The 27996-nt window shown below is 37.0% G+C and overlaps 1 protein-coding gene across 1 annotated transcript; it reads right to left on the bottom strand.

The window, feature by feature from the left end:
• Positions 1 to 59: 59 nt before the first annotated feature.
• Positions 60 to 27163, bottom strand: TNFAIP6 (TNF alpha induced protein 6). The gene is made up of 6 exons (XM_036746156.1): positions 27022 to 27163; positions 19753 to 19890; positions 17025 to 17186; positions 6767 to 6995; positions 5109 to 5149; positions 60 to 765 (listed from the first exon to the last, which is right to left on the bottom strand). Exons 1-6 carry the CDS (start codon positions 27113 to 27115, stop codon positions 596 to 598), a joined length of 834 nt encoding a protein of 277 aa, XP_036602051.1. The 5' UTR covers positions 27116 to 27163; the 3' UTR covers positions 60 to 595.
• Positions 27164 to 27996: the final 833 nt, after the last annotated feature.

The raw sequence follows: 27996 nt of genomic DNA, 5'->3' as shown, positions 1-27996 counted from the left end.
TTTAAAATATATTCATACTTTATGTATATATGAATATACATATTCAGTTACGTTATCTCATTTGATAATTAAACTTCTTTGACATTAGTTAAGATTCCTAAGACTCCAAGGTATGGGAACTTTGAAGTTGTAAAATCACATAGTTGTAATTGAAAAAAAAAAGAGCCATAAGTCAGAATATAAGGGGGCAGATACAAAGTGGATGAAAAAATTACAAAGTGTTGGGTCTAAGTAACATGTAATACTAATCATGATAGCTCACATTTATATGTGAAAGGGAGAAGAAAAACAGGAAGAAAAGTTAATGGATGTTAATTAATGGTCACTCCAGGAAATTTCTTGATTTCATTGGGTTCAGAAAGATAAAGTCATCTTCTCTTTAATGCTTCTTCTCACTTTTATTGTGTTAGTTGGATTTTAATCTTCATCCACTAAGTTCACTGTTCACCAAAGTAGTGCAAAGGTTAGCATTAACAAGGTGTTTGGCCCCTGTCCCTCTGAATGGCAGCAGTGACTTTAAAAGTAAGATATAAAGAGAGTTGTAAAAAAAAATGCAATCACCAAATATTATTGTTTTTGGTGATGCAGTGTTGGTTTACAAATGGCTGAATCTTCCAGCTAAAACGTGTTTATTTCCATGAGAACTTGTGCTGGCATTTTTTCCTTCACCAGTTTTGGATGTGGGATCCACTGCAACATACTTGAGTTGAAAACCTCCTGCTGTCACTGAAGCATCAGATAAAAACTTCAAGGTCATGACATTTCCTATGGCAAGAAATCACAAAGATTACTTCCTTGGCTGCTGAAAATTCCTCAACATCAACATTTATTCAAGAACATCAGTATTAATAAATGAGGTTTAACTACCATATCAGTGAAGTTTTCTTAAATTGTAGAGGCTAATTCTGCCTTACTAAGGGAAAGAGGGAAATTCTCTCCAATGAAATCTTATCCTCCTATAAGTACTACTTGTGTGTGGCTTTTGTCCTATTGAGTTGAAAAAAAACAACAACACAGGATTTAACTCTGGAAGCAGCATTCAAAGGACCAGGGCATGAGCATTATGGAAATATACTTAGTAGTATGCTAACACTTTCATATACCTGAGAAGGGTGCCTGAGCATTCTTCCAATCAGTGCTAGGTTGCTCCCGTCTACAACAAGGGTCAATAAATGCAGGGTGTCCCAAAAGTCTTAGAGCAGTGTTCAGTTTTAATTGTTTAGTCTTCTTGACCTGGGGGCATCAGTAGATTCTAAAGTCCTCAAGATTTAAAGACAGGGTTTTGTTTTCTTATTAATCTTTTTATCCCTAGCGCCTGGCATGGTGCCTTGCACATGGTAGACACAATTTTGTTTAATTGAAGCCTCTAAATTGTAGTTAATTTCTATAACTATCATAGAATATTGGAGTTGGAAGGGACTTTAGAGAACAACTAATACTTAAATAAGAATTCTCTCTACAATTTAGGGCACTGGATACAGTGCAGGGCCTGGAGTCAGGAAGCCTCATCTTCTTGAGTTGAAATCCAGCCTCAGACACTTACTAGCTGTGTGACCCTAGGCAAGTAACTTAATCCAGTTTGCCTCAGTTTCTTCATCTGTAAAATGAACTGGAGAAGGTAATGGCAAACCACTTCAGTATCTTTGCCAAGAAAACCCCAAATGGGGTCATGAAGAGTTGGAAACAACTGAATTACAACAACCCTAATTTCCTAGGCAAGTTTTCAAGGCTATACTTAAAGAGGACAGCTCTACTTTGTTTTGTTTGTTTGTTTTTGTTTTAGGTTGTTTGTTTTCCTTAGAAAAGGCTGAAGTCTCCCTTGCAGGGGCTTCCATGCCTTTATTCCAAGTATTGCCCTCTGCATCCAAGGAGAATAAATCTAATTCCTCTTCAATAAGACAACCTTTCACATACTTATAAGAAAACTATTAGAATCTCCGTTAAGTCTCCTTTTGTCTTTGCTAAATACCTCCCAGTTCCTTCAAATGATTCTCATATGGCATGTTTTCTACTCTCCTGAGTCATCTATACCAATATGGTTAGGGATTTCATTTTAACTTATGGACTACCCTTATATATGCCATAGTGCCTTGAGCAAATACTATGATACTTCAAGGTTCTCTGTGAGTAGTCCCTCCTTCGATGCTATCTGCAAGCCCTTTATAACTCAGTAAATGGTCATTAAGAGTTGAGGTGGTGATGGGCCTTTCTAGTCTTAGTTGGGCTGGTCCTAGCTTTGTCAATTGCATTGAACCTGTAGGAGCCTGTGCCTTTTTGTTCTGCATGCGTAGCCTTTGAGGACTAAACATCACCTTCATATCCAGCTTTGTATAAATAGATGCTAAATGAACAGTTAATTTTTTTTTCTAAATTTGGCGCTACTCAGAAACAAAAGAAAACAAAACAAAACCAAAAACTCAATCTTAGTCCATTTCCTGGCACACCTTAGAGAGTCAAGAAGGGTTGGGGGAAGTCCAGAAACTCAGGGGTTGGTACTGAGGTAGATTTGGCAGTAACTGCTAGGGTTAGTGTCTTTCACAGTCTCAACTCCAGTCGCAGAGCTGTATTCTAAAACTGTGATATCTACCACTAAAATGAAGTAAGTGTAATGTGGATTTGGGGAATGTCCAGACCACCTAAGAAGGTGTTTCCTATGTGGAAGACACTAGGGAACTACTTAGAGTGTCAACAGGCAATCACCAGAGGAACTGGAGGCCTGGAGCATGCTTGGACATTCTGTGCTAGCCTGCCTTGTGGTTGGGGGTAGACTTTTGACATGGGCTGTGTAGATGGCGTTGTGGGTCTTTAAAATCCATGTTACTCAGCAGACATGGAGGCTTTTCGCTGCATTTGTGTCTGAAAGTAAAAGGTCTTACTCATAGCTAGTAAGAGTATGATGTAAGGGGGAAGGATTTGCCTACTTCCCTCCCTTTCCCTCTCCCCACTTCTTAGGGCATGTAGCCCAGAAAAAAATGGGCCTAGTTTTTTGGCTTTTTTGTTTGTTCTTCTCAGTTCTAGGTGCTAGATGTGTAATTTCCAGTTTAGCCCAGAAGTATGAGCCATGGGAATGCAGGAATCCAGACTGGGTGTTACAGACAGCCCAGAAGGAACATTCTGAAGAACAAGGGTGCTGGACTCCAGCCCAGCAAAAGCCTGCACTGATGCTGGCTTTGAATATGTGTGTGTGTGTGTGTGTGTGTGTGTGTGTGTGTGTGTGTGTGTGTACTTTGCACATGTGCTGTGTACTTTGAATGTGAACTAGTGCTATTTAGGAACTGAGCTAAGCCCCCTCCTCACCCCCTTGCCACCCTATAGTGAAGGTGGCCTAAAGGGGATTATGATACTGTGTTGGGTTAAATGTTAGTATTTTTGTTCTTGCTATATTTTTGAAGTAAATATCCCTTTGTAAAAGCTAATCCTACGTTTAGGAGTTTAAATAGCACTAGGGTGCTAGTCATTGGGCCCCAAAGCATGGAGACGTGAGCAGCAGCTTTTAGGGCCTTGAGCTAATGTTAGGGAAGAGAGACAACTCCAAATCACTTCAGTGCCTGAGAATACTGACAGAACACTGAAAGGAATATGCAGCAGGTCTGGTCCCAAGAGAGAGGGACTAAGGCTTCCTCTGGATCTAAATTGGGCCTTTCCCATTTGCAAGAACCCTGAAGAGATTCTCTACCTGAAACTTTAAACATCTTTAAAACATAAAGATGTGAATGTTCATGTTATGTAGGTTGACACAATATTGGGAGCCAAAAAATGAAACATTATGCATTTTCCACCTCTCAAGTTTTTTCTCCTGCTGTCTTTTTCAATCTGGAAGTCTTGTTTTGTTTTCTATAAAATTCTTCCCCCACCCATTTATTCATGCTAATATTTGTTCCTCTTTGCAGCTAAAATTTTACTTTTTCTATGTTTTTTATCATCATGAAATAAAATATTGTTCTTCAATCTTTGCGTTTTCTTTTGAACTCTGCCTTTAGCCTCTCAGCCTTTTTGCATTTATAATCAGAGTAGGCCCATAAAACTGAATATAGTAGGCTACATTTTTTGTCTTCATTTACATAATGCTCACACCGTTCTCTAAGCCTTCTGGAACTGATGCTTGGAAACTTTTTCTACCTTCCCTCTTCCCATCTTCCCCATCAAAGCATGCTTTCAAAAGGACCTAATAATCTTTTTCCTAAAAAAAAAAAAGTATAAATGACTGAGAAAGTTTAAACATTATGTTTCCCAAAGAGATTTGCAGCGGACAAATCAAGTATAGAATTGCAAGCTTTGTTAGACTGGTTGGGGGGGGGGCGTGGCATCCTTTGATCTAGAGGATTCTTTAAGGACCTATTTATCTTGTAGTAACAACAAGGCTCCAATTCTATCTCTTTGTGACTTTTAACAAGTCAATTTACCAGGGCCTCAGTTTCTATATGTGTAAAATAGTCCTTGTTGTTACTAAATCTTAGAATGCTGAGAATGAAAGGAGATATGAGATATATCAGAACTCTGAGAACTTAAAAGTGCCATATAAATGCAAGGTATTAATGTTAGAGCGATGGGGGAAATTCATTTTCATGATAACCTAGTTCAAGTTCAACCTAGTTCATCTTCTGAAAAGCAGCAGTGTTAAGAGTATCACACTTTTGGGGAGAGTTTGGGTTCAAGTCAAAATAACATTTATATAGCATAGAAAGTGGTGTCCTCATGACAATCCTATAAGATTGGCAACACAAATAAAATTATAATAACACTCATTTCACAGGTGAAGATACCGAGTCTCCAGAGTTATGACTTGCCCAAAGGGACCTGACAATATAAAATAAAACCAATGCTAGAACCCAGGCTTTCAAATTTTAGGTCCAATGCTTTTACCATTATTCTCTGCTCCATGTAAACCTGTTGCTGTCACTTCGTTTTACCTGGATCTCAGTGTCTTTATTTGGAAGATAAGGAGTTTAAACCAGAACATTGCTAAGATTGCTTCTGGTTCTAAAATTATGTGATTCAATCATCTTTTCTGAGAAATTATGTCTCATCCTCAGTGACCCAAACTGGACTCAAAGAAGTACATTTAGTTCATTCAAAAATATATTTTTGTCCCAATAATTTGCAATTACCTGTACTAATAATATCTTCTGGTAGCTCATCTCCACAGTATCTGGAAGGTAAAAAAGAAAAAAAAATGATTCATGGATTATTACATGGTCCTTTTTACCACTAATAAAAATTCCTGATTTTCACTTAAACAGTGACTCATTTTTTTCAATTGAAGTAATTTTTTTCAGGTTAAATAATTAGATATTAGATATAGAATTATAAATAATTAAATAATAAGAAGAGGGACAAGAAATGAGAGTGTAGCATTTCAGTGAACCATCTGTGAAAATGAAGGACACAAGTGATAGAAAAATGTTGGCATTTCTTAATTTGTGTTTTCATAATTGTTTATGTAATGGTAATTTAAAATTCTCTGGAAAATGCAAATGTAGGGTTCTTCTATATTCCACACCATAAGTTGCCTTTGTAGGGACTGGTGTCAGTTAAATAAAAATGATGATATTATTCCCCTTTCTGAAGATATTTTTGCCAACTACAACTATGGGATGATTTTTGAATGGCAAAAGTGTCAAAGGCCACACTCAAAGATATCCCTATCAAAAGATGAAAAGAACTACTTGGAACCATATGAAAAGCAGGAATTATGTAAGCTTCTAGGGAATTAATTAATTTAGACAAAACGTATTACATCATGTAATTTAAGTAACAGAATAAGCTTTTGAAAATTACTGCATGAATAGTATCTTAGATGTTTTTAGTAGATATCTGAAACTGGTTTAAAAGGACAAAAAAGGCTTTTTTGTGACCTTGAGGATAAGGGACTCAGTTTTTTTTAATCCTATTCCTCTTTAATATACTCCTCTTTCATGTCTTCTTAAAAATTATTCCAAAGACCCATTTTCCTACTCAATAATAGTTTTCCACCAGTTTTCAAGAATACCCCTTCATCATTATTCTAAAACTATGGTTCCCCTTATTTCTTCTCCTTGAGTAGACATTCTATTTTAAAAGAATTTTGGATTATTTGCCATTGGATTATCCATGGTGTAATTTCCCTCCATTCCCATGGAAAATTAACAAGGAGAGTTTGGAATTTGCCATTCTTTAAAGAAGGTAGGTATAGAGAAGGATTCATGAGCCACAAATGTGAACTTCTATGACATTTGGTGAAGATGAGCCCTGTAGCTTCAGAACAATAGATTTTTATTGCTATGTTCTTTTGAGAAACAAAGGAGAAAGAATTGCTATTGCTATTCATAAAGATGCCTTTAAAGAAAGACAGGAAACATTTTTTTTAAATAGCAGGGCAACCTTAATTACTGAGGTGAGACTTAGTGATTCTTTAGAATTGTTTAAACAAGATGGACAGGAGGGGAGATGATGACATTGAAACTATAATGGATTACACACAACACATTTTTCTTAACCTTAAATCCATTGCTAGAAGGTCAACACCTGAATTTTTTTAAAAATTGACTATGAAACTAATTCTTGATGGCAAAGAACAACCACAAAATGAGGCTACCAATTATTACATACTATGATAACAAGCCAAGATTTTTCATGCCAAAGAATCCTTCTTTGTCAAAACAGAATGTTGAGTCAAGGAATATCTCAACAAATGGATTTAGGAAATTAATACTGCAGAAATGCAGAGCCAAAAATGACAAGCTGTTACTACTTCTCGATTTAATTAGACATATAAAAGTCATTTTACCTTCCTACAAAGCCATGAATATCATCATAGCTGTCATATATTTCTAAGTAGTCAGCAAGGCAAGCTATGTCATCTTCAAGATTGAAATTCAGAAAACTCAGATGAATACGTTGACCATACTTTAATCGAATATGCCAGTAGCAGATTTGGTTATCTTCATATTCCCTTGGGTATCCTGGAGATTTAATGATTCTTTTTGGGTCTGTGAAGACACCTCCACACTCTTTTGCTGAAAGAAAAAATAAGTGCCATTAGATAATAAAACATCACCCCATGTCTTGAATGAAATTTGTTTCTTGGTTTCCCTACATTTATTTTTTTTTCACAGACTCTAAATTGGAAGGGACCTCAAGGTCATCTAGTGCAATGCATCCATTAACAAGAAACCCCTCTGCATCATATATGAAAAAGTTATTCAGCCTTTGCTTAAAGACTTTACATGAAGAGATACCCGTCACCTCCTGGGGAAATCCATCCCAAAGTAAATACCTCTAATTGTTAGGATGTTTTTCACAGAATATTGAGATGGCCCAGTTTACCACCCAATATAGCATAGCAGCACCTATGAAATATATAGTGCATACATTATATAGTTAAAGATTGGATGGATGAAGCAGGAAAATGAGCAGTTTAATTGATTGTGGTTCTGTTTATACTTTTTGACATTCTTCATCAGCTTTGATAGTCTCCCTACTGCTTTTTAAGAAAACATTTCAGAAAATCTCTTTCCATGACTGGCAGCTATATGGTGCAGTGGATAAAGTACTAAACTCAGAGTTAGGAAGATCTGAGTTTCACATTGGCCTCAGATACTTACTAGCTGTGTGACACTGGGCAAGTCACTCATTTAACTACTGTCTACCTCAGTTTCCTCATCTGTAAAATGGAGGTAATAGGAGGCAGAGCCAAGATGGCAGCTGGAAAGCAGGGAGTTGCGTGAGCTCCTCGCCAAGTCCCTCCAAAAAACTATAAAAAATAGTTCTGAACAAATTCTAGAACTGCAGAACCCACACAATAGCAGAAGGAAGCAGGCCTCCAGCCAGGACAGCCTGGATAGTTGCTGGGTGAGGTCTATCACACACGGAGCTGGGAGCGGAGCCCAGTTTGGGCGGCAGCAGGACCAACCAGAATGGGAGCAGGGCGGAGCAGGCCCTAGCACCCTGAGTCAGTGAGCTGTGGCAGTTACCAGACTTCTCAACCCACAAACACCAAAGACAACAGAGAAGGTTAATGGGAAAAGCTGCGGGGAGTGAAAGGAGTTCGTGGTTTGGCCACTCCCCCAGGGGCAGCGGAGGTGGTGCAGCTACAGAACTACAGCTGCAGTTGCTTCTGGCCCCAGGCCCACCTGGTGGGAGGAATTAAGTGGCAGATCAGAGCAGGAGTGCAGAGCCTGCTTAAGATCTGAGTCAGGTCCAGGTTGGTGGTTCTTGGGAGAGGAGGAGTGCTGGTGTGGCAGAGCTTGCTGTACAGAAATAGCTCTGAAAACAACAGTGCATCCCCTCAAGCTTGGAACAAAGTACTCTTTACTCTACAAGCAGTCATACCCTGATGAAAAACTCAAGGGTCAAGTAAGTTGGCTGGGAACATGGCCAGGCAGCGAAAACGGACTCAGATTCAGTCTCAGACTTTGGAATCTTTCTTTGGAGACAAAGAAGACCAAAACATACAGCCAGAAGAAGTCAACAAAGTCAAAGAGCCTACATCAAAAGCCTCCAAGAAAAACATGAACTGGTCTCAGGACATGGAAGAGCTCAAAAAGGATCTGGAAAAGCAAGTTAGAGAAGTAGAGGAAAAATTGGGAAGAGAAATGAGAATGATGTGAGAAAACCATGAAAAACAAGTCAATGACTTGCTAAAGGAGACCCAAAAAATATGGAAAAAAATACTGAAGAAAACAACACCTCAGAAAATAGACTAACTCAAATGTCAAAAGAGCTCCAAAAAGCCAATGAAGAGAAGAATGCCTTGAAAGGCAGAATTATCCAAATGGAAAAGGAGGTCCAAAAGACCACTGAAGAAAATACTACCTTAAAAATTAGATTGGAGCAAGTGGAGCTAGTGAATTTATGACAAATCAAGATATTATAAAACAGAACCAAAGGAATGAAAAAGTGGAAGACAATGTCAAATATCTCATTAGAAAAACCACCGACCCGGAAAATAGATCCAGGAGAGATAATTTAGAAATTATTGGACTACCTGAAAGCCATGATCAAAAACAGAGCCTAGATATCATCTTTCAAGAAATTATCAAGGAGAACTGCCCTGATATTCTAGAGCCAGAGGGTAAAATAGAAATTGAAAGAATCCACAGATCGCCTCCTCAAATAGATCTCAAAAAGAAAACTCCTAGGAATATTGTCGCCAAATTCCAGAGCTCCCAGATCAAGGAGAAAATACTGCAAATAGCCAGAAAGAAACAATTTGAGTATTGTGGAAGCACAATCAGAATAACACAAGATCTAGCAGCTTCTACATTAAGGGATCGAAGAGCCTGGAATACGATATTCCAGAGGTCAATGGAGCTAGGATTTAAACCAAGAATCACCTACCCAGCAAAACTGAGTATCATGCTCCAAGGCAAAATATGGATTTTCAATAAAATAGAGGACTTTCAAGCTTTCTCAGTGAAAAGACCAGAGCTGAATAGAAAATTTAACTTTCAAACACAAGAATCAAGAGAAGCATGAAAAAGTAAACAAGAAAGAGAAATCATACGGGACTTACTAAAGCTGAACTGTTTTGTTTACATTCCTACATGGAAAGATGATGTGTATGATTCATGAGACCTCAGTATTAGGGTAGCTGAAGGGAATATACATATATATATGTGTGTGTGTGTGTGTATATATATATATATATATATATATGTATGAGTGCGTGTGTGTGTGTGTGTATGTATGTATATATGTATGTGTATATATATATAGAGAGAGAGCGCACAGGGTGAGTTGAATATGAAGGGATGATATCTAAAAAAATAAAATCCAATTAAGGGATGAGAGAGGAATATATTGAGAGAGGGAGAAAGGGTGATATAGAATGGGGTAAATTATCTTGCATAAAAGTGGCAAGAAAAAGCAGTTCTGTAGGAAGGGAGAAGGGGGCAGGTGAGGGGGAATGAGTGAATCTTGTTCTCATCAGATTTGACCTGAGGAGGGAATACCATACACATTCAATTGGGTATCTTACCCCACAGGAAAGAAGGAGGAAGAAGATAAAAAAGGGGGGATGATAGGGGGAGGGGGTAATCAAAAACAAACACTTTCGAAAAGGGACAGGGTCAAAGGAGAAAATTCAATAAAGGGGGATAGGTTAGGAAGGAGTAAAACATAGTTAGTCTTTCATAGCATGAGTATTGTGGAAGGGTTTTACATAATGATATGCATGTGGCCTACGTTGAATTGCTTGACTTCTTAGGGAGGGTGGGTGGGAAGGGAAGAGGGGAGAGAATTTGGAACTCAAAGTTTTAAAAACAGATGTTCAAAAACAAAAAAAAGTTTTTGCATGCAACTAGGAAATAAGATACACGGGCAATGGGGCGTAGAAATTTATCTTGCCCTACAAGAAAGGAAGGGAAAAGGGGATGGGAGGGGAGTGGGGTGACAGAAGGGAGGGCTGACTGGGGAGTGGGGCAATCAGAATATACGCCATCTTGGAGTGGACAGGAGAGTAGAAATGGGGAGAAAATTTGTAATTCTAACTCTTGTGAAAATCAATGCTGAAAACTAAATATATTAAGTAAATTAAATAAATAAATTTTAAGAAATAGCACCTACCTCATAGATTTGTTTGTGAATATAAATTGAGAATATTTGTAAACCTCTTTGCAAATCTTAAAGTGTTAGATAAATGGACAAATAATCAGCACTCATTAGATGCTGTGCTGGTAAGCAAAATGAGCTCTTAGCACTTAGTTCAACCAAGTCATCTTGAAGAGTTTGGCCTTTGTTTCCTTGATTAGATTTGGGTGTCCCTGGTGCCTCCTTGCCTCAGGGGAGGGCCTAGTTTACACATGAGTTTGAGTGACATGTCTAGGACAGCAGAGGCTTTTAGACCACATGGGTTTAAGTTGCCTCTTTGTGATGATTCTAGGTCATGTGGGGGAGTCACATGTGTGACTCAACCCTGACCCTGAAAAAGATATAAAACCAGAGGTTGGCTTTCTCTTCTTTGGAGCTCTTACCCACAGCAGTGGTGGCTCGAGTGACTCTGGGCCAGCCCTTGCTATGAGCTCCTGGGCTGAACCTAGATGTTGGTAACTATGAATCTGTATTTGGTCTGTCTGTTGATGTTTGTAATTTGTTTAGGGCTCTCACTTTTGGTGGCTTACAGAGGCTTGGGGCAGCTGTAGCTAAGAGCCCTCCAGCGTGTAAACCCGGATGTTGGGACTTTGTTAAACTCTGGTAACTATATATTGGGATTTGAATTGTATTTGGTCTGTCAGTTGATGTCTGTAATTTGTTTGTATTTTGCTCTGAAGTTCAGGGTGCTGGATTTTTCCGCTGAACTAAGTGAATGATATTTGTATGCTGAATTAAAGTAAGCTTGTCAACCTCTTAACGTTGCTTTCCTTAGAAAAGCAGATCAAAAACACCTGTGCTTTTGCAGTGTGTTGGCAGCTTTTTGGGTGCTGGTTGTTGGTGGATCTTACACCCCCACAGAAGCTGCTAGCTGGATTGTTGAAACAGATGCTTTCTGATTTGTTGGCTCTTTGAATACCTAAGGATCATTATAATGATTTTACTATCATAGAATCATTGGACTATGGGGCAAGAACTTGGAAAAGCTCCTACTCCTTAGCTGGGCATTCCCCAAGGCTTGGCCCTTGGCTTTCCACTCCGTTCTTTTTACATTCTCTCTCTCTCGCTTAAAGACCTCATAACCTTTCCCTTCTTCAATTTGTCCTACCTACTACTTCCAGACTAATCTTCCCTAAGCAAAGTTTTCATCATGAGAAAACACATGTGTTATAGTGAAAAGAATACTGGATTTGGAGTCAGAGGACTTGGGTCAAATGGCTTTTGGCAAGTCATAACCTTTCACCTTCATATCCATTATCTATAAAATAGTAATAATACTTCTACTAAATGGAGCAAGTTGTGTAAATTATTGAATAGGAAGTCAAGCTACTTCTTGTGAAGAGAAAAATCTTAAAATGCTAGTATAAGAAAGAATTTTGTTTAGGATAATTTTTTCCAACTACTTGCTTATAGAATGCTTAATATCTTTATATTTAGGCATTTACATTTTCCAGTTATGCTGCTGGGCTACATTTGTCTTCTCCAGTGACAGAGAATCTAGAGGAAAATAGATTATGCATGATTCTATTGGTTACTGTGGTCCAATATCTTAACACTGAGTTCAGATCAAAAGTGTCCTCTCTCATATTTTCTATTTCTCCCCATATTATTATGGGATATATTATAGATAGTCATATCATGGGGATAGGAATAAAATTATGGACTATTTGTCTGTGTCTGTTTTGGGTGTCTGGGAGACTTGATAAAAAATATGGAAAGGTTATTGCAATATCATACTACTACTGTGAAAAAGAATTTAAAGTCCTTGTGCTACCTACTACTCCCATCTCATAATTTCATAGATGAAGAATAGCACAAGAAAAACATTGAGGCTCATTGCAAGATTCATGCAGCTGAGGTCACTCAAGATATGAGAGATTGCAGCAAGGAACCCAGTATGGAGGTGGTGGTGGTGGTGGTGGTGGGGAACCTTACAGAGGGAATAAAATTACAGAATCTCAAAGATGGAAGAAATTTTGGAAGCTATCTAGATTAACCTCAGGGTAGTGCTTACAGGGTGTATAACATCTTTTGAATTTTCTCTCCTTATAAGTAAACCCTTTGAAAGGTTGACATGGTGGGAAAAGGACTGGATATGGAATTGCAAGATTTGGGTTCAAATCCCAGGTGTACACTTATTGCCTGTATACCTTAGGAAACCTCACTTCCCTCTCCAACTCTCAATTTCCTCATGTTTAAAATAAAGGGATTGGACTAGATGATCTCTAATGTTCCTTTAATTGAGGTTGAGACGAAGTCCAGGAGCCCCAAGACTGGAGTTCCTAGACAGGGTTGTTGAGAGGGGGTACCCCTCAAGGACCATAGTACTGGAGAGGGTCGAGGCCATCTGGAATGAATTCAAGGACTCAAGCATTCTTTAAGTCAAGGTGGCAAAGATTTTTTATGCTTTTCAGTGGTCAAGAGCTCTTAGGAGACCTGCAACCTTACAGAGGTGCAGGTAAAGTTTATATAGGTTAAAATTTAGTAAGATGTGCCAAATATATTAATTAGGTGATTCAGGGTGGGATTGGAGAGTGGTTAAGGAGTGGTCAGTTCTTAAAGGAACATGCACTTTTTGTATCTACTGCACAGGCATCTTAGCTAGAGTTCACTGGGAAATAGCCCAATGGAGGTGTGGTTTTAGGCCTGAAATGTCACCAAGTCAACTAATGGTCAGGGCCGACTGGGAAATACCCAGGCTGCTCCCATTAATGCCTTGGGAGTATACATATATCTAGGTCTAGCATGCACATGATAGGTCAGTGAGTAGTAAATATCTCTATGATCCAGTACACAGCCAGTTCAGCCAGTACACAGCTAGTTCAAACTAATAAATTCTATAGGTGCAGCTGGCCCCTGCATCAGGAAGTGAGATGAGTGTTTTGCTAGGACATGCTGTCCTGTTTTGCTAGAGAGAAACTGCTAGGAACAGTGTTTTGAGGCTAGGGAGAGATGTGATTTTGGAACTATACATGATTTTGAAACTGGGGTCCAAGCACAGGCACCCAAGCACCCCATCACTTTCAGCTCTAAATCTGTACTTGACAAGCATCCTTGTAATCATGAAATTGTCAGTAACTATCAGACAGTTCCTCCCTGCTCCCTTCACCTTACCCATGTTAACGAGTGGAGGCTTAAGCCAAGAGAAGGATGACATCTCTCAAAAATGACCAAGCTATTTATGATAGGAGAATTATTTTGACATAAAATTTATACCAATTTAAGGTATTATAATTAGAATGCCACTTTCTTGGGTGCCTACCTCAGACCAATCATTCATTAGCACTTCTGTGCAGGAGTATTATAAAGAAGAGTCTCATTCCTTATCTCCTTGATCACGATTCTTGGGACAGTCTACTTACGACTACTCTCTATGAAAAATTTGAATATATGTTCAAAATTTTACCATCTGTACTCAACAGTCTCTAATCCTTCCCTGGAACAGAGGTGATGACTTATTACAAAATGAATACCTATATTGTCATGGAGAACACATTTTCTGGCATTAAAAATATGTAAATTAGCAAAAAGTCTTATTAAAAAAAACCGTCTCTCTTGTCTGGGTTCCTACTCTGTATCTGATGTAGGATTTCGTGACTCCTGAGTATTCAACCTCTTTAATAAAAATATATTAAAATACTCCCCAATAAAGGCAGCTTTCATGGTCCTTTACAAGAAAAAAGCTCAGAAGGATAGAAACAGATAAAAAGCTTCCGACAAGGAAAAAGCAGTTGGTAAGGAACAGCAGTAATGCTTAACAACTGGCTCTCAGAAAAAAAAATGTAAGTAAAACACACTTTTAAGTTTAATCTGCATTATAAGCATTTTCTCCATCATTTTCTTAATTCTAGTCAATCAACAAAACAGTTAAATCCTGATGTGTAGTTTTCAACCAATTGTAGAGCATACTGAAAACCATCATACTCTAGCAAGAATTTCCTCGGGTCCCAGCAGGTCTCTACCAAGATCTTACAAATGCTTTTATACTCTTCTTGCCCAAAAAACCCACTGTTGAGTTCCACATCAATTCACTTGGGAGCAAAGTTAGTTCAAACTGCCCCAGATCTACAGGACAACTTCCTTGATGACAACAACCCCTGGTGTTGTGGGAGCCTGAGAGGGTTGACTCATGCCTCCAGGGTTCCACCAGTCTCCTGGCCTACAACACCTCTGTGTTTTGCAACCTTAGGAACTTGCCTAGTCTGCTTACCTTCTAGTCTTATAGCTACTTCATAGAAATTATAATTCATAAAAGGTGATTACCAAAGACTGCTATATTACATGTTCTTTAATTTCTCATATTCATAGGTCTCTCTTCAATACCATTCCAAATTAAGCAATTGTCATATTGCATTCTATTTTAACAAATTAATTTTTAGAACATAAAAAATATAATTGTGTATATGTTTTGTCCATTTTCCTCCCTGGAGAGCTAATACCATTTTAAACACTGAAAACAACAGCTCTAGTTTCAATATATACATATTGTCATACTCAGCTTATGATTTGAGATAAATACCCAATCCTTATTATAATAGATCCATTACTGGACATGACCAATGTGGGAATTTGTTTTGTTTGACTATGCATATTTATTACAAGGATTTTGTTTTTCTTTAATTTTTTTCTAATGGAGGGAGGAATTGGAAGAAGAGAACAAATGCTTATTAATTGAAAAAAAATTAATGAGGGTGCTAAACTAGTTGCTTTCTGAGATTCCTTCTTGCTCTAAATGTGTAAGTCTACTTTTGATCACTCAATTCCATTTTATGGCCTGATTTCAACAAAAATGAACTTGGTAAAATAAATTCTGATTAATAACATATTCAGTTTTTAAATGATACTTTAAAAAGTAGTTTTTCCATTCAAATTGTCCATGATTGACTCGGTGCTATTTCAGTTGTATGCTAGTTACACTCTGTCCCTATACTCCCTCAGGCTAGCCACTTCCTTTATAATTAAGTAATCCACTAAAACCGAATGTAATCTAAGTACTGAAATGATGTAAGAAGTACATTATAATCCAAAAATTCTTAGCCATTTCCAAGAAGAGCATACAACTTTTGAAAACATTGTTGTTGTTCGTTGTTTCAGTCATGTCTGTCTCTTCGTGACTCCATGTAGGGTTTTCTTGGCAGAGATACTGGAGTGGTTTGCCATTTCCTTCTCCAGCTCGTTTTATAGATGAAGAACTGAGGCAAATAGGGTTAAATGACTTGCCCAGGGTCACACAGCTAGAAAGTGTCTGAGGCTATATTTGAATTTATGAAAATGAGTCTTACTTCAGACCCCTGCCCTTCAGGCCTGGCACTTTATCCACTGTGCCACTTAGCTGCCCTTTGAAAATATAAGACATTCCAATTTGCTAAACGAGTCTGTACAATGACTATAATATTGTACAAACAACTTGGTTTTATTTTGTTTCATTTTTCAGTGAACAAAAAAATCTATTTTCTTGCTTTCCTGCCTCCCTTTTCCTGTTGCAAAAAAAAAAAGCCTTGTAATAAATATGTATGGTCAAACAAAACAAATTCCCACATTGGCTATATTGAAAAAAATTGTAAGACAAACAACTTTAAAACACTTTAAAATCAGTCAATCAATCATAATCCCAGAGGACAACAACAAAGCGTACAATCAATCTCCTGAATGAAGCGATGCACATAAGATGCAGAAATAGACATATATTTTTGGACATGTCTGTCTTATTCTTGTGTGTCCCATAGTCTAACCTTGTCTGTATAATTATTTTCCTGATTACTGTTTTGTTACTCGCCTCAATAAATGTTTGTTTGCTATCTATGATTTTGTCTTTCATGTTTAGTGTTTGGTGTTAGGGAAGGTAAACTGGAGGTGATTAAGCTAATTATATTGCCCATCTTAATAAGGGACTACTTCCTACCTATAGCAACCAGGGAAAATGACTTTTATCCTGAACCCCTCCAAAGTATTGTACCCCTAGAATGCAAATATGGCATATGTGATAATTAGTTGTGATTCTAGCTCCAATAACCCACTTGAAGGTAGGAGAGTAAAGGAGTGATCACCTAATTACAGAGGTCTTTAAAGATAGAAAAACCAATCTCTTTTAGAGATATAAAGATAATAGATAAAAAATTTTAATGTTTACAAAAACATATTATCTCATAAAAACTCTGGAATGTACGTGCCATTATTAGTCCCTATTTATAGAGAATTTACAGAGAAAATTGAGGCTGGGACTGATTTGCTCAGGGCCACAGAACTAATACTTGTATGAGGCAGGATTTGAACTCAGATCTCTACTACGGTTCCAGAACTCTATCCACTAACACACCTAGCTCTTTCTGGCAAAATGAAGCATTCTAGGTCATATCTTTCTTAGTAAATCCCTGCAACGCTGTCTTCTTCAGGTCCCTGCGGCTCACTTTAAACTATTACACACAAAAGGTGTGAAATCATATTCTTTTACAAACCGTGAGGGTTGTAGCAGTAAGCATCCCATCTTTCGCTTCTGTTGAGACGGAATCCATAATCAATAATACCAGTTTTTCCAAATCCACAGTTGGGCCCTGGCTTCACAATGGGATAACCAACTCTTCCCTTAGCCATCCATCCTGCAGCACACACATGGAATCCTGCAAAAGAGAATGCTGTGTTTCAGAGCCTCAATTGGTAAATTACATGACAGATTAGCTAGCTAAAAACAAAACATAACAAAAGCTGTGATTGCATTCAATTTCCTGACAGTTTCCCAATTACCCAAATGCATTTTGTGAAAGACTATTTTTTATGGAGGGATATTAGTGAAGTGATTTTCTCTGAGAAGTGGAAATTTTCATATGTAAAATATTATCACTTATCTTTTACAAGAAAAAACATCGTTTTTACTCATTATAAAATCAGACACAGATGGACCATAAATTTCAATGCTATGAGTCTGTAAAGGATGTAAGTTCAGGCATGGCATTTTCCATGGAAGGACCCATACTCCTCCCCCTCTTCCCAATCCTAATCAATAATAGCATGATCTTAACTACAAATAGACATGAATGTAGGTTATCATTCTAGTCTCCTAGCTGATATTTTCTAGACTAGGCCTTGATTTTGATGCCCAGATTAGTATTAGATATTTTGTCAAGCTACATGTAAGGAAAAGCAATGTCCCATGAATCAATCAATCAATAAACATTTATTAAGCACCCGTTCTATGCCAGGCACTGTGCTAAGTGCTATGGATATAAAAAGACAGTCTTGCCTTCAAAAAGCAAAATCTAAAATATATAATCAGCCCTGTTTTCCATGACCTACTTGGGGAAGCCTGCTTTAGAGATATACAAGATATCCTGAAATTCAATTCAACAGACATTTCTTACTTTACTACAGGGATGAAGCATATGGCCTTAGTAGTGGTACACACTCCTTCACTGCATCATGTAATTCTCAAAAGAGACAACTTGAAAATGCAGAGCAAGGCAATGAAAGTCACTCACTTACCTAAAAGACTAAAGTAAGAACATCCCTTAGAAATTATCCTTCATTTAGAAATCCCTTTCATTTTACAGATGAGGAAATGAGGGCCAGAGGTGGAAAATGATTTTCCCAATGTTACATAGAATGCAACAAATTTCAGTATTTGTATCTAAGTTTGGACCTAACTCTAAATCCAATGCTCTGTCCTCCATGTCATGGAAGTCATGACATGAAAGCGTAAGTTATTGCCAGGCGTTCTCTCTTTCCACAAAGGGCAGTCTTTGGATTGTTGAAAGGAAATGAATATTATTCTTCCATCCCAGGAGAGCAGACAGATTATGAGCAACTTGATGACAGGGCTGAAAAAATGGCACTATTTATAGTATCAAAAAGTTGGAAACAAACTACATTCCCAGCGATTAGGAAATGTCTGAACAAATTGTGGTATATCAATATAGTGGGATATTGTTGTGCTCTAGGGAATGATGGATATGAAAAACCCCGAGAAAGATGATAAGACTTGTATGAATTGATGAATGCAGTTTGGGCCCATTCTCTCCAAAGAACAAGGTGGTATAAAAGAGAGTCTCAGGCTGGGTGTTGGGAGGAAATGCTTTGTGACATCTGTTCTTGCTACATATCTTTGCAAGAAATAATCTCTGTAAAAGCTAAGTGATGTTAACTGGTCAAAATAAAAACTGGAATAATATTTACTGGTGGTTAACAGCGGTGAAAAACTAGTATCATTGCTTTCTTCATAGCATTGGAATATGACATGCAGGTAACCAATTCAGTAAATCAACACTGCTGCATTTGTCCTACCTTAATTATTTCTCCAAATGTAATGGCATGTTGTATTAACTATTACTATAGGATTTGAAAAAAAAACTGTAGTCCAAAGATAAAATAGGTAAAGAAAACTTAACAATATAATTCTAATTACTTCTAGATGTAATGCAACCCATAAACTTGAACTAAAATTTGTTTCTTAATAGGCAAAAAAAAATATGCTTGGAGAGATTAATAATACTGAGAAGGAAAGATATTTTAAGATTCAGTCAGGGCCTGAATCTTAGGGTACAATGCAAAAGCTGTAATAAATAAGCCAGGGGCTTGTATTTTCTTCTCTTCATGGCACCTTTTGCTTCTCCACATATTGCCTTTGCTTGTGTCCTGGACGAAGAGGAAGTTACCTAAGCAGTAAATAGCTTAAGCTCATGTCCAGGCAGACATGAAGGAAGAAGACCTATGTGGTATTTCTTTATCTCTTCTACCTCTAAGGCTAAGCTGGGATAAGGCTCTCTAGTCAATGTTTGAAAACAATCTTCTTGTTTATTGCTCAGCAGAAGCTTTTAGAGGAACACATGAGACAATTCTGCTTGAAATGGATACCAGCACTCTATGGAGAATGGAATTTTCTGCCATTAAAAATGTTCAAACTAAAAATAAAAAATCTCAGAAATGGTAAAATAAATGTTCAAACAGTTTATAAAAAGTTACTGGAAGAAGGGTCCCTTGTTTCACCTTCACTGCATGTACCTGGGCCCAACTCTGCTCTAACATTCGATGAAACTGTAGACATTAGAGAAACTTTGAAAGGGGGATTGTTGAGAGAAATGGAGGGGGAAGACTTGCTGTTGAGAGTATGAGAGTAAGGCAAGATACAACTTTTTTTTTCCCTCAAGGGAGCAAACTCCCTAAAATCCCACACTTACTAAGGAAATCACATACCGATTTTTCTGGCTGCCTCCAGTTGTTTATAGGTGGCAAGGTGTCCACCTTCATATTCACATACTGCCTTTGCTTCTGCATAAGTAAGCTGATATTTGCCAGCACGTGCTTCTCTGTGATAGACTCCTGCTGCTTGTTCTGTGAAATAACAAAATTTCAAAAAATCAATATAATGGGTCACATCCAAAGGAAGTACTGATTATCTTTCTCACAGGGCTCTGGACCTCAAGGATAAGCTTGATTGAATTTCCCAGAACTCCATTTCCTATGAGCCTGTGTTATAGGTACAGGCATAGTGTATCATAAGGACTATAGTTGAGGGGAGAGAAAGTCTCATTGAGAGGATCATGGAAGTTCCTGGCATTGGAATAAGGGCAATAGAAGCAGCATAATCTGCCAATTGGCTAAATGAAGTTAAAAGAGAAAGAAGACCTCCTGCTACAGCTCTGATAGTGGAAAGTGGCAAGTGCTGTGGGCAGAGACTCAGATTCCATATTACTGAATCTTCTCCTCAGTTTGGTTCAGTTATGACAGTGACTTTGCCATGCCCTGCCTGGAGAGGAGTCTTCCAGGATTGTTTTCCAAATTTCCTCAACAATTTCTGTAGGGATCAGATCCAGGAATGTGTGCTGAGATTGATTTCCTATTCTTTTGCTAATTTAGTCCCAAATAAACACTTTATGCCTGTTACTTGATTGGTCTGTCAGTACAAACTGAGTTTAGATAACTTTAGAAATTCCTAGCTGCACTGGGATTGGTGCATGAACCAAAGAAAGTATTCTTTAATATCCATTATGCCTCATATTCAATGTAGTTTATGTGGATCCAGGGCCATGTGGAAAATGGATCATATCATTATCATTCAGTCCTGTAATTCACTGGAAATTTTATGTCTAATGTTACAACATTACATCAGCTATTTTAACTGCCAATTTGTTTTCCAGAACTGTTCACTTTGGGTAGTTGACTTTTCTTTGTTAGAAAGTTTTTGGGAAAAAATATGAATGAGGGGAATTTTAGGGAAAGAGGCAAAAATTTAAAAATGAATATTTTTTCTGAACTATCAATCCAAAAGTTAAAAAAAATAGTGATGTACTTAACCCATGTAACTCATAGTAACACACTAATAATGAGCATGTGTTTTAGATAAAAAGTAAAAAGGAGTTGATGTAACATTTTGTCAACTAGAAACTCATATCTACATGCTAGTACAGTGATAGCTGATGTTGAAAATGATGATCCTCTGTTATCATAAGACCCTGAAACATTATTTGAATTATCAAAGAAATAGTAGATTGTGTTCAGTATAGATTTACTATTAAGCATAATTGCTTTTGTACTAATTCTTTTAAAATGCTTAAGGCATGCATGGTTGGTAACAGAGACCTTTCTGTTTATCATAGATAGAATGGTCATACAAGAAAGTCTGGAGGAGTCATTGGGATGAATTTTTGGTCAGATTTAGAACTTCTGAAAATCAGGTTTCTTTTCTATATCTAAGATCATGTCAACTCAATCAAAAGTACTAATTAGAAAAGTAGTTGATGTGGGTTGTACTGAAATTATTTTAACAATGGAATTATATTGAATATATAGCCAATGTGACTAATTACATAGAAATTAGTCATCAGGATTCCTGAAAAAAAGTTTAATTAAAAAATAGTCTTTTCAGTGACCTTTAGGGAGAGACAACATGGCCTGAATTTACTTTTTGAAAGATTAAAGCTGTTGGTAATAGTCACTATCTCCACGTGAAGCTCAATAGGTGCTTAATAAATGCTTATTCACATGACTACTCAAATACCAAGGTAACAATCACTAGCACTGGTTTTATCCGTGAATAAGAAAGAAAATGATACATGAAATCACCAAATGTAAATTTAGCATCAGTAAATGTGAGAGTGGCATATGCTGTAAAGAAATAATTTTAACAATTATGGGCAATTAATGTGTGTTTTAACCATACTGCTCTATCATAGTGATCCTAACTGTTGGACAAGAAACATGAGATGCACAAATTTAGAGACATCTCCACTCCAAATGTTCATATGGACTATTTGTGCCTGACCTGTGATAAAGCCTTCTTAGCTCATATTGGTCTGATTAGTATCTGATTAGACACATTGTACCTTGTCCCCAACATAGTGATGTCATTTTGGTGCCTTTGATAGCAAAGGACAACAACCAAACAATTTTTGGATTGATCTTTCTCAGGAGCCTTTATTGGATTAGCATTTCACTTTCCTTCCATATCTGTGGGTATACCCCAGAAGTCTGCCCTGGACTTTCTTCTCCTGTCTCTCTATATGCTTTGTCTTGGTGAGCTTGTCAGCAACCATGGATTCAATCATCATGTCTGTGTAGATAAACCTATAGGCTCAACCTTTCTTTTGTTCTCCCAGCAACAGTTCAGAATGTCTGACTATCTGCTAAGCATATCCACCTGGATATCCCACAGGCATCTCAAGCTCAATCTGTCTAAAACTAAGCCTGTGGAATTCCCTGAAGGAGCACAACTATAGATTTCAAATACCTTTCAACAAATAGAAAAGTAGTGACTTTCTTTTGACTTTGATTTTACTTATGAAACATGGAGAGGGAAACAAACATACAAAAAAAGAATACAATGAAAGCAGAAGAAAGTAATGAAAATTGATCCATCCTGTTGACTTACTTGGAAAAATATCAGACATTTGATGAGAATGACTAACAGTGCCTGAAAGTTCAATAAACAAACTAAAAACTGGGCAAAGCCTTAAAGAAATCCAAAAGAAACAAATATTGCATTGAAACGAAAAATGTATTCCTCTATATATTAAGAGATAAGGAAAGCATAAGATGAGAGGTAATGAGAGGTAATGGAGAGAGTGTTGAATTCATAATCAGCAATCCTGGCATTGAATTCTGGCTTTATTTTTCACTTAAGTAACCTTGGGCAAGTCTTTTAGTTTCCCTGAGTTTTAGATTCCCCTTCTGTAAATTACTTCCATGGCCACTTTCCCCAGGACTCAACGTACCTTCTGTCATGGTCCCAGACCTCCTGGGCCAGAAGGAAGTGTAGGTCTGTTATTTGCTCCTCACTACCACTTCCAGAACCCTACCATCATCATTCAGAAACTACAATCCTGGTTTAGTCTCGCCCCTCTACTTTTGTTGTCTGCTAGTGTTATTAGAAGTTGTGCAGACTGGATTCACTACAAACTGATTTCATGTAATTTTAATGGATCTCTTATTATTGCACATCAATCTTTTTACCATGCCTGATTGACTCTATCATACTCCTGATAGTATCTGTTCCAAAAGTTTTCTTCTCTCCTTAATTTGCTTATGCCAGGCCTTCATATTCCCCTATCTCAGATGAAGAATAAGTCTCATACTTCCCTAATATTAAGGTCATAGGGACTGATCTTCCTCTCCTTGCCAATTCCACATTTCAAATTTTTATAGCATCATCCCTCATCCTCTCCTCATTTCTACACTCTGAGAAGGAGTTGACCCTTCCTTGTTAATATTTATCTCTCTACTTATGCCCTTGATCTCATTACGTCCCTCCCACTTTTTCTGGGAGTTTTCCATGATCTCTTCTCCCTAATTTTCAACTCCTTATCAACTATCTCCTTTCCTTCTGTCTACCAACATATCTAAATACCATCCCCTCATTCTTCAAAAACCTTCCTTTAATCCTACCATCCCCCGAGGCTATCATTTTATATTTCTTCTCCCCTTTACAAACTTTTTTTTTAAGTCTAAACTCCTTTTCTCCACTGCTTTCTCAACCTCTTCTAATCTGGAGTCTGTCCTCACCATTTACCTGAAACTGCTCTCTCAAAGGTCACCAATGATTTATTTCTTGCTAAATCTAGTGGTGCTCTCAATGTTCCCTTCTTGACTGCCCTGCATTGTTTACTACTGCCAACCACCCTTATCTTCTGCATATTATCTGCTCCCTGGGTTTTAACCACACTGTTCCAACCTAGTTCTCGTAACTGTTGGACTGATCCTTCTTAGAAGCCTTTACAGGATTTAACATCCCCTTCTTTCCTTGTGTTTGTGGGTGTATAACAGAATTCTGCCCTGAACTTTCTTCATCTCTCTCCCTATGCAGCTCTCATGGATTCAACAATCATCTCTATGTATATAACTCCCAAATCCATATACCTAACCATTCTTTTGTTCTTCTAACACCAGTCCAGAATGTTTGACTTCCTGTTAACAGGCATATCCACCTCTATATCTCATAGGCATCTCAAACGCAATCCATCTAAAAACAGACTCCTTATCGTACTTCCTAAATCCATCCCCCTCTCTTAACTTTCTGAATTCTGTTGAATGGCAGCACCATTCTTCTGGTCCTCTCTCTATGTAGCTCTCATGGATTCACTGTCAGTAAAAATTTAACCCAGAGTCCATGAATTTGAAATATACCATAGTTCAAAGATTTCCTCAAATAAAGGGTTTGACAAGCAAATGAATAGTTCATGCCAATTTATGAGGCATGTTTAACCAATTTATGTGTTTTACTTGCAAATTCTTCTGCTAATTATAGATTAGATTTATCCATTGAGGAGGCATCCTGCAGAACTTAGAAAAACTGCTAGTAGTTAGAGTTACTGTAGGTACTCAACTTCTTAATCCTTTTATTTAAACTTTATTTAAATATTCCAAAATTTAGAATTTTTGTACATTGAAACTGGTCTTCAGGCACTCCTAATTAGCCTAACATTTTTACCAAATAGCAATATTACATATGTAAAATAATAGCATTTTTATAGCACTTAAAGATTTGCAAAGTGCTTTGTAAATATTTTCTTATTTGATCTTCATGAAAACCCTGGGAGGCAGGTGTTACCATTATTCTTGTTTTACAGATGAGGAAACCAAGACAGAGGTTAAATGACTTACCCAGGGTTACACAGTTAGTAACTGTCTGAGGCAGTATTTGAACTCACGTCTCCCTGATTCCAGGTATATCATTCTATTCACTGTGCCACCTAGCTGCATATTATTGTTATCATCATCATCATCATCATCACCATCACCATCATCATCATCGTCATCAATATATGTGTGTGTTTATGAAAATTAAATAGGGTTTCTACATAAGGAAATAAATGGATCTCCTCTGTCTCTAGGCTCTCCCTGTCTTAGAAAGGTTATAGCAGAAAGATCAGAGAATTGCACCGAAGAGAATGGAGTTTTAGCCTTCTCTCAACTACCATTTCATTGTTTGACTTTAGGCAAGTCACTTAACCTCCATGGTCCCCAGTTATACCATTTGTAAAATATAGGTTGGATTAGATTAAATGATTGCTGAGGTATCTCTCACCTCTAAAGTCTTTTGTTTCTAGTATAGAACCACTCCATAAGATGAATGAAATGAATTCTGTGTTCTATTTGCATAATGACAAAATCTTTTATTCCCTTAAGTTTTCTGGCTACTATTTCTAAGAAGGTGTTCTAATCATATTAGTCTAATCCAGAGGTCAGCAAACTATGGCTCATGGGCCAAATCCAGCTGGCTGCTTGTTTTTGTGTAACCTACAAACTAAAGAATGGTTTTTTTTTTTATAATTTAAAATAAAGTTTTATTGTATTTCATTATTGATTAGACTCTAATCAATCCCTAATAATTTGTACTGGATTTATTCATTAATAATCAGCATCAGATTTGTGATAATTAAATCATAGGAATTTAAAAAAATTACAGTTCAAGTACAAACATAACAAGCCAAAAACTCTGTGGGGATTTTAATGCCATAGTGGCGAAGAGTTAGTGTTTATTCTTCTTCCTGTGGGACATAACCATCTATTCATATGAAGTTTTTGTAAAGCACAAAATTAACATTTTCCCCCTTAAAACAATCTGTATTCTAGAGCACAGGAGGAATACTAGAGCAATAATACTGCAAAATTAGTCTCTTTGTAACTGTCAACTATTCTGCTTCTGGCTGAGAAAAAAAAAACCATGCATATATTCTAGCAGGAGCCTTGATGACATGAAATGAAAGTAAATGTATATATTTGCTGTCTTCCTGGCAATAAATATCTGCCCAATTCCATCAAAAGAATAACATTTGTTCAGTGAGAAAATGGTTCATGGGAGCAGAATAAAAAAGAAGAGAAGGTAAGACTCTCCATTATAAGTCAGGCATCTTAATGAAATCCTCATTGAGGCTCTTATTACAAGCATGACACATGCTTAAAAGGAAAAATGATCTGGACCCAGCTTAGCTAGTGTAAAACTAAGATCCAGGCAGATCCTCTTACATTTCATGACCACTGTTATTTCTGTATTTTCGGCACTGTTCTTTCCAGTTTCCTTTCTGCACTTCAAAAAAAAAATCTTTCCATTATGACAAAGGAGATATAAAGTAATAAAATTTTATTTGCATTTTGAAAATTAGGGAGAATATTATCTAAAAGTTAATATTTGAAGTGGTTAGAGAATTTGTGATATTTTCTTTGTTCTGTCATTTTGGTTTTGGGCTTTTTTTGGTGGGGTGGGGACTTTTTGTTAACATTTAGTGTCATACCACCTTTAGTTTTTACATGTATTTTGCTAAACCACATTCCTTTTTTTTTAATGAGATAAAATCTCATCTAAATGTGTACCAAGAGGGAAAGAAAGGAATGAAACAGAATATTGTCAGAAAGATATCATTTTCTTTGTTTACATATACCACATGTAAATTTTGCTAAAATTCAATAAAGCTGAGAGAAATATAAAGCTTATATGTATTATCACTGTAGAAAATACTTTGAAGATTTTCATGTATTACAGTTTGGAGTCCAAACCACATTTTCCATTTATATCAGAAGCAAGTTCAAATACAGAGGAAAATTCAGGCAATGTGAAAACAAAAGATATCGCTTCAAATTAATTTTTTAAAATACAAGATAATAATTCTCCCCACCTCCTCCAACCTTTTCTAGGATCTTCTCCTGAAAACATGACACATTCATATGGAGAAGAAAATAGAACATTTGTGTTAAATGTGTTCAAAAGTCAAAAGTATTTTCTTCTCTAGGAAATTTATTCTAAACCACTTCTAAGATTTAAGAGAGGGGAATAAAGCCTTAACAATGTGTCACCGACATAGTAATTTCAGAATATAAATCTCACTGCAATCTTTTTATAATATTTTCTTTATGCAACATTCACCTATAAATGAATTGGAGGAGAGCTTGCTGATTTGGCACACTTCTCTACAGTTTGAAAAAATAAGACTTTGTTTTCCTAACAAAAAGCATATGAATGAAGTTTCTTACCAAGCCAAATGGAGTTATGAAAGATTCCATCCTTGAATCCCCAGCCCTGAGCTTCATCCCACAGCAAAACAAAGAAATAAATAAAGGCGATCATATCTTCAGTTGTAGAAAATGGGTAACAGTCTTTTGGGAGCTACTCAGGGTAAACTCTTCAAGCAGCTGCTGAAATTTGACTGGAACATCTGGTTTCCAGATCTTTTAAATAGTTTTTTCAGCTGTGAGGTCAGCAAGTATGCTCCAATTGCATTCGCAGCTGCATCGTAACACAATTAAGACAGTGTCTGAATCTATTAGTCTGACTCATTTGCGTTGGAGTACAAAACTGAGAGTATAGAGTAATTGTCTAAATTCTAAAACTGATAGGAAAATTCTTGCCCATCCAGATATCCTTTGTCCCTGGAGCTGAAAAATATTTTATTACTATTGAGAAGTTTATTTCACTTGGTGAAATATAGTAGATATAATTTTTGTGAGTTGATTCAGTGCTGTTAACAAACTTTCAAAAGCAAAGCCCCAATGTCATTTTCAATGCATCATTCTTGGTATCAGGACGGTTATTCTTTAATTTACCCAGATAGTTACTTCAAAACTGGTCTCTCTCATGTCAACAACATTTAGAAGTGTTCAAACCAAAATTATACAAATTAGGCATGCCCTAATTTCAAGTACTGCTCTAGTGATGGCCTGGATGAAGGAATAATCATTTATTTATATAGTGCCTACTATGTGCCAGGCACTGTGCTAAATACCTTTTAAAATAGTATCTCATTTGATCCTCACAACAACCCTGGGAGGTGGGTGCTATTTTTATCCCCATTTTTATAGATGAGGAAACTGGGGCAAAAAAAAAAAAAAGAGTTGCCCAGGGTCACACAGTTAGTAAGTATCTGAGGCTGAATTTGAACTTTTTTTTTTTTTCTGATTCCAGGACAAACACTCTATCCCCTATGCCACCCCCTGCCTCCATGAAGCCTA

Source organism: Trichosurus vulpecula, chromosome 2 (assembly GCF_011100635.1).
Source record: "Trichosurus vulpecula isolate mTriVul1 chromosome 2, mTriVul1.pri, whole genome shotgun sequence".
Taxonomy (NCBI): Eukaryota; Metazoa; Chordata; class Mammalia; order Diprotodontia; family Phalangeridae; genus Trichosurus; species Trichosurus vulpecula.
Note: the sequence above shows the minus strand (reverse complement) of the source record. Positions and strands in the feature narration are given on the sequence as shown.